This window comes from Akebia trifoliata, chromosome 9, assembly GCF_017979445.1.
Source record: "Akebia trifoliata isolate Shusen 1 chromosome 9, ASM1797944v1, whole genome shotgun sequence".
In the NCBI taxonomy this organism is placed as follows: domain Eukaryota; kingdom Viridiplantae; phylum Streptophyta; class Magnoliopsida; order Ranunculales; family Lardizabalaceae; genus Akebia; species Akebia trifoliata.
In genome coordinates, this window is record NC_141383.1 from 26,578,543 (window position 1) to 26,585,336 (window position 6,794).

The 6,794-nt window shown below is 33.5% G+C and overlaps 1 protein-coding gene across 1 annotated transcript; it reads left to right on the forward strand.

Annotated features, from left to right (window-relative positions):
• LOC147395120 (MADS-box transcription factor 14-like) lies at positions 1-5,856 on the forward strand. Its single transcript, XM_086454110.1, has 8 exons — positions 1-247; positions 411-489; positions 1,220-1,281; positions 2,955-3,054; positions 3,782-3,823; positions 4,279-4,320; positions 4,477-4,541; positions 5,613-5,856. The coding sequence occupies exons 1-8, from the start codon at positions 66-68 to the stop codon at positions 5,650-5,652; spliced, it is 612 nt and encodes a 203-aa protein (XP_086310236.1). The 5' UTR covers positions 1-65; the 3' UTR covers positions 5,653-5,856.
• Positions 5,857-6,794: the final 938 nt, after the last annotated feature.

The window sequence follows — 6,794 nt, forward strand, 5'->3', positions numbered from 1 at the left end:
AGATACCCACCGTTTTAGCTTTCTGTGTGTGTGTGTGTGTTTGAAAGAGGAAAGAACATCATATCATGGGTAGAGGGAAAGTAGAGCTTAAAAGAATCGAGAACACAACAAACAGACAGGTCACCTTTTCTAAGAGACGAAATGGACTTCTCAAGAAAGCTTTCGAGCTCTCTGTATTATGTGATGCGGAAGTAGCTCTTGTTATGTTCTCTCCTTCTGGGAAAGCTTACCAATTTGCTAGCCAAGAGTTTGTACCTCATCCCTCTCTTATATTCTTTCTTTCTTTCTTTTTCTTTTTATTTTTTTATTTTTTTATTTAAATTGTTAGATTCTTCAAAAAAAAAAAAAAATGAATCTAATATGATAGAAACATGAGGTTGGTTTAATAGATTTTGTGGTTTTGGTATCAGCATGGATAGGACGATCCGAAGATATCGCAACGAAGTAGGATTGCTCGAATCACACCATCAACGTTCCAGAACTGTTGAGGTATTTATTTTATTTTATTTATGTATGTTTGCATGCAGGGACGGAGCTAGTAAGAGACTTTGGGGGCAATTGCCCCCACAACTTTTTTTTTTTTTTGGCATGTTAAATGCCTTTGAATTTATGTTTAAATTTGAGAAACCCAACTACTGACATGCCCTGTTTGCCCCCACTCCCTCGTTTACCTTCAATTTTTGCCCCCTTCTCCTCCAATTAATTATAAGTTTGCCCCCACTAAAAGAAAATCCTGACTCCGCCTCTGTGATTTTGTAAAATTTGAAAACCGTTATAACATCCGTTATAATGGTAACGGCATCTCGAACAAATATAAATAAATAAATAAAATAATTCAACATGAATCCACTTAGGTTTCTGGGCTGGGCCAAACCTATGTAGTTAGGGGGTCGGACTTAGGACCCATTTCCACTGACCACTGTAGAAGAGATGCTTAACTCTGTGTTTGAAGCATTTCTTAACATGAGCTTTATAAAGTCTGGGTTATTCGTTGATGGTGATGAAAATTAAATCAATAAACCTCTAAACAATTTGATTAGTAGACTTCAAAATCCTTTCTTATGGGTGATTAATATTCAAATTTAATTAGAGGAGAGGAAAGAACTTCATATGGGATTATTATACAATATTATTTAATAAAGGTGGCCATCAAGTAGCACAAATTAATTTGATTAATCAATATATATATTGATGGTGATGGTCTTTCCTTTAATCACAGTTTTGGAGGTCAGAAATGGAAGAGTTACAGAAAACAGTAGAAAAGTTGGAGGCAAGAGATAAGTAAGCACCACTGTTTCTTGCCCTACTGCAATTATTATATGAATAATTAATGCTGAAGTCACCTCAAGATTGTACCTCTTATCGCTCGTTTTGACATGAAAGTGTATAGGAATTATAGATGATTTTCATTGAGATACAAGTCAAAAAAGCATCTATCGTGCCTAAACACACTTTTACGATATGAGACATATATAATGTAGAGGTCACTCGAGTACGACTCTTATTTTATATATATATATATATATATATATAGGGTCCCGTTCAACAACAAACATTTTGGCATAACATTTTTCAAAACATGGGTTAGAGATTTTGGAATGGGCTGATTTTTGGTGAGGAGGATCTCTATGGTGAGGAGATCATCCTCACCAAAAATCAGCCCATTCCAAAACTTCTAGCCCCATGTTTATAAGTTGAAAAGTCGTGAACCGTCCATTTTTTGTAAATCATTTTTGATGGGTTAGAAGTTCTGGAATGGGCTGATTTTTGGTTATGATAATCTCCTCACCGTAGAAATCATCATCACCAAAAATCAGCTCATTCCAAAACCTCTAACCCATATTTTGAAAAATATTTTGCCAAAATGTTTGTTGCTGAAAATTTCCTATATATATATATGGGAAATGTTCAGCACCCTAAGTTTTACCACACACTTTAACAAACGTTTTTTGTCCTACATAGGTTAGAAGTTTTGGAATGGGCTGATTTTTGGTGAGGATGATCTCTATGATTAGAAGATCATCTTCCCCAAAAATCAGTCCATTCCGAAATGTTTAGCCCCATGTTTACATGTTGAAAAATCGTGGACCGTCCATTTTTTGTAAACCATTTTTGATGGGGTTAGAAGTTTTGGAATGAGCTGATTTTTGGTGAGGATGAGCTCCTCACCATAGAGATCATCCTCACCAAAATTCAGCCCATTCCAAAACTTCTAACCCATGTAAGACAAAACACGTTTGTTAAAGTGTGTGGTAAAACTTAGGGTGCTCAACGGGACCCTATATATATATGGGTAGCGTTTAATGGATAACTTTTTGGTAAAACATTTTTCAAAATATGAGTTAGAAGTTTTGGAATTGACTGATTTTTGGTGATGACGATCTCCTCACTGTAGAGATCATCCTCACCAAAAATCAGCCCATTCCAAAACTTCTAACTCATGTGTTTGAAAAATGTTTTGCCAAAAAGTTAGTCATTGAACGGGATATATATATATATATATATATATATATATATATATATAGAGGGTCGGGTTTCGTATACCCTATTACGACTCACATTGCGACACACCATTTTGTCTTATATGGGAAAAAATGTTTGGAATGGGCTGATTTTTTGTGAGGATGATCTCTATGGTGAGGAGATCATCCTTGCCAAAAATCAGCTCATTATGAAACCTCTAGCCCCATGTTTACAAGTTGAAAAATTTTAGACCGTCCAATTTTTGCAAATCAATTTTGATGGGGTTAGAAGTTTTGAATGGGATGATTTTTTGCCAGGATGATCCCCTCATCACAGAGATCATCCTCACAAAAAATCAGCCCATTCTAAACATTTTTTCCCATATAAGACAAAACGGTGTGTCGCAATGTGAGTCTTAATAAGGATCGTAATAACGCTGCCCATATATATATATACCCACCCTTTATGTCTTTGTTTAATTTTCCATGTAGGCACCTTGCAGGAGAAGACCTAGTTTCTTTGGATTTGAAAGAATTGAAACAACTTGAACGACAAATAAAGACTGGAGTTGAACGAATCCGCTCTAGAAAGGTAAAAAATAAAATTATTAAAAAAGGTCTAGTACTTGGATCCGACGACAATGAACACACTGATCTAGATGCCAGTATTACACAAACCAAGCCGTTCGATTTGGTTGATGACCCTTATTTGATACTAACCATTGGATATACTGTGATGAGATCTTGTAACTTCAAAAATCTAATTAACCATATGATCAAAATGTATTTTTAGCTATTTTTCATACCATATGGCACACTCTTTGAGCTCACTACCTATAAATATTTGGTCCATCCTTTTGTGAACCTATAAATCAAGAAACAACTTGCTTGGTGATTTCTAGCCCTTGGATTTAAAAAATTTTGACAATAAAATTTGATTTCTAAAAATCTACCAAGAAGTCTCTCCATGGCAAAAAATTTCATGGGTCAGTGGATCAGAAAGAATGTGACAAATAGAGTACCACGGGCAAGGAGTATGGTATGTGTCCATATTGGCCAAGATATACGAAACATTGATCATGAAATATTTTTGGGAATGTATCGGGTTGTATTAAAATGTTTCATGATGTTACGCTTGATATGGTATTGATTTTTTTCATGAGCGAAATATTTCTCCAAAAAAAATATTATATTTTAAACATATAGGAGTATATATAGTGGAAAATGGAAATATTGCACAAGAGAGTGACCAGATTATTTCTCAATTGAACTTCGTTAATTTGTAGAAAATTTATCTGATTTCTGAGCCTGTTTAACAGAGGCGTATAATCTCGGAGCACATCAACTTGTTGAAGAGAAAGGTGAGTTTCTTTCTATTACGATGGGCAATGGATTGGATCAGACCTGAAATGCAATCCAATCTGACCTGATAATTTTTTGGATCTGGAGCGAGGATTGGGTTCCAATAAGGATATGACCCCATAGGAATATGATATTACAACGTATTGGATCGATTCCGAATCAACTATGTCCCAATCCAATAAGGTCCTGAACCTACAAAATGTGGGAAAGTATATAACGACCCCAAAGGACCGATGTGTCATTTGGGCCAATGTGACAGTCCACGTGACCCAAATGGGGACCTCAGTCTAGGCTCCATATATCATTTGATTCACTCGATTTAAGCCTTACATTAATACATTGTGATTTATTGGATTTTACATTCTTGTAAATGTAAATTATTACTTAAATATTTGGAATATCTATTAGCAAAATGAATTGGTATGATTAACTAGTTATTTTGACATAAATGTAGCAAAGAGCTTTGCAAGACGAGAACGTTTATCTCCAAAAAAGGGTGAGAAATTTTATTTGAAATTAATCAAATTATTATAATTTTCTTTGTTTGGATAAATTTAGTATACTTGGTATATGTTTTGTCCACCTTAAAAGAAATATTAGTCCTTAATGCTTTGAAGTATTGAAATCCATTTTTCCTTCTTGCGAGGTAAAGCTAAACGAGATCAACATAAATCCTGGAAGTTTAAGAGGAGGGAACACGTGCGATGCGTTTGAAAGGTAATATCAAGTATCTTCAGCTGTTATTGTGATTTTTATAGTCTTTTTCTTTAGATAATTATAGGGAGGAAGATGTTAATCCACCTATGGTATGTATGTCCCATACTCATGTCGTGGACATAGTAATAGAGTTCGGATTAGGTAATTATTTGATGAGGGTTCAATTCGATTAATTTGGATAAATTCGAAAAGTTTCATAAAAAATTTTGGCAAAATATCTGAGATTATACAAATATTTTTTTGGATTTCTTACCAAAACCTATAATCTTCAATCTTTCTTAAAACCCTAATCTTTTTCTTAATTTTCGAATGTTGAAAAAACTAAAATTTTCGAGGTGGAGGGTAAAAATGTTATAATATTCCATGATTAGTTGAGGAAACCTCGATTAATTTGTGAAATCATCGATTTAATCGATTAACCCTTAATTTGGAGAATTTTATGAATTTTTTTTTTTTTGAAATATTCGGAGAATTTTGTGACTATGGTTGTGGCCGAGGTCAGGACTTCATTTGGTAGGTTGAAATTTAAAGGTGTCATTGAAAAATATCAACTTGATTGGATAACAAAAAGTCACTATTAATCAATCCACAGCTTTCGATTATCATGTACTTACATCTTTGATCTCTTTTATTTCTTTTCTTTGTTATTGCTGTGGTTATTGTTGCCATCACAACGTGAAAAAAAATCTATATTTGACGAGTCAAGATTGTTGAATTTCATAAAATTTGAAGGACCAAGTCATCAAATTCTTCATTGTCAAATTTTTTTCTTCGACGGGTCAAAACTGTCAAATTAATGGAGGATGAGAGAAATTTGATGGCTCTAAGCCGTTGAATTGAGGACCGTCAAAATTCAATTTCTAATATTTGTAGGCTTTGGCACGTCAAATTTGTTAGTTTTCACGTGGTGCATTATTTCATTATTGTAATTTTATTCACTATTAATTATTCTTTAACTTTAAATAAAATATTAAATAAACAAATACATGAAAGTATTCCTCATTACTTGTTTATCCATTAGCTGTCAGCCAGTGTTCTTAATGATTAATATTGATTTTTTTTTTAATGCAGGTTTGCTAATGTCTTAGATGGAGCCCCTCCATTATCATAAAAAAGAGAGGAATGAATAACCTAAAGAATCCCTTTATATAATGTTGGTAATGTTGTTATGGGTTTTAATGTATAAGTTATATTTTCTAAGTTGTAAATTAAGACATGTTTGTGCTTAGCTAGGAAACTTCCTAATTTATATGGATTAAATTAACAAAAAGGTGTAACTTTGGACAAAATCGAACCAAGAACATAATTTATAGACCCAAACCCCAATTTTTTTGGATAACGATTTGAGATGCGATGATGACCACTTCGCTATATCACACGAACATCTCCCTAGTCCCAAATGATCATAAGGTCATCTATCAGATGGACTTCCTGCATCGATCACGTCCCACCCTCCATGTGATGATAAGAAAATACCCTATACATGTGCAATGGACATGTTTGGAATTACATTTCAGGAAACCTTTTCTAGAAAAGGAATCTGGTTCATTTAAAATTTCCAATTGTTGAAAGGAATATTCCAACATAGTTCAGATATTTTCATTTTTATTTTTATTTTTTATCATAATTTAGGGAATATTACTTTCCAAGAAATTGCAATTCATTGGTTTCAGAAAGCCTTCCTTTGCTTAATGTCTCATAACTCCATTCAAATATTCCACAACTTTCGGTGACACTGAAGCTCTAAATTTAAGCATAATTATGTTACTTGGGAAAAATTGCTACTTTACTTTACTTAAAAGTATTTAGTTGCAAGGTTTATTTCAGTAGTACATAAATATTCAATACCAAGCTATAATGAATGGTAGTAATAGTGACTTTCTAAGCGATTTCACAACGTCAAAAAAGCCTATATTTTACGGTCCAAGGCCGTCGAATTTCATAAATTTCGACAGATTAAGGCATCGAATTTTTTATTGTCAAATTTTTTTTTTATGGATCGAAACCATCAAATTAGTGGACAATGGGAGAAATTTGATGGCTCTAAACAGTCGAATTGGGGAAAATAAAAAATCGCAACAGTCCAATCGAAATCCAATTTCTAAAATTTGTGGATTTGCCCCGTGGAATTTTCTTGTCAAACTTTTCAGTTTTCACAAAGTACTTATTCTTCTCTTGTATTCCATACCTAAGTAATAGAGGGAGGCCACTGCAATGGATGGAGATTTTTAGATTTAAGTCCCTTCATGGCCT

Bases quoted from the DNA above. Each gene is read 5' to 3' on its own strand.
- LOC147395120 (XM_086454110.1), top strand. From the start codon at position 66: ATGGGTAGAGGGAAAGTAGAGCTTAAAAGAATCGAGAACACAACAAAC. The intron at 248-410 runs GTTTGTACCTCA...TTTTGGTATCAG, and splicing joins TACCAATTTGCTAGCCAAGA to CATGGATAGGACGATCCGAA. The intron at 3,055-3,781 runs GTAAAAAATAAA...CCTGTTTAACAG, and splicing joins AACGAATCCGCTCTAGAAAG to AGGCGTATAATCTCGGAGCA.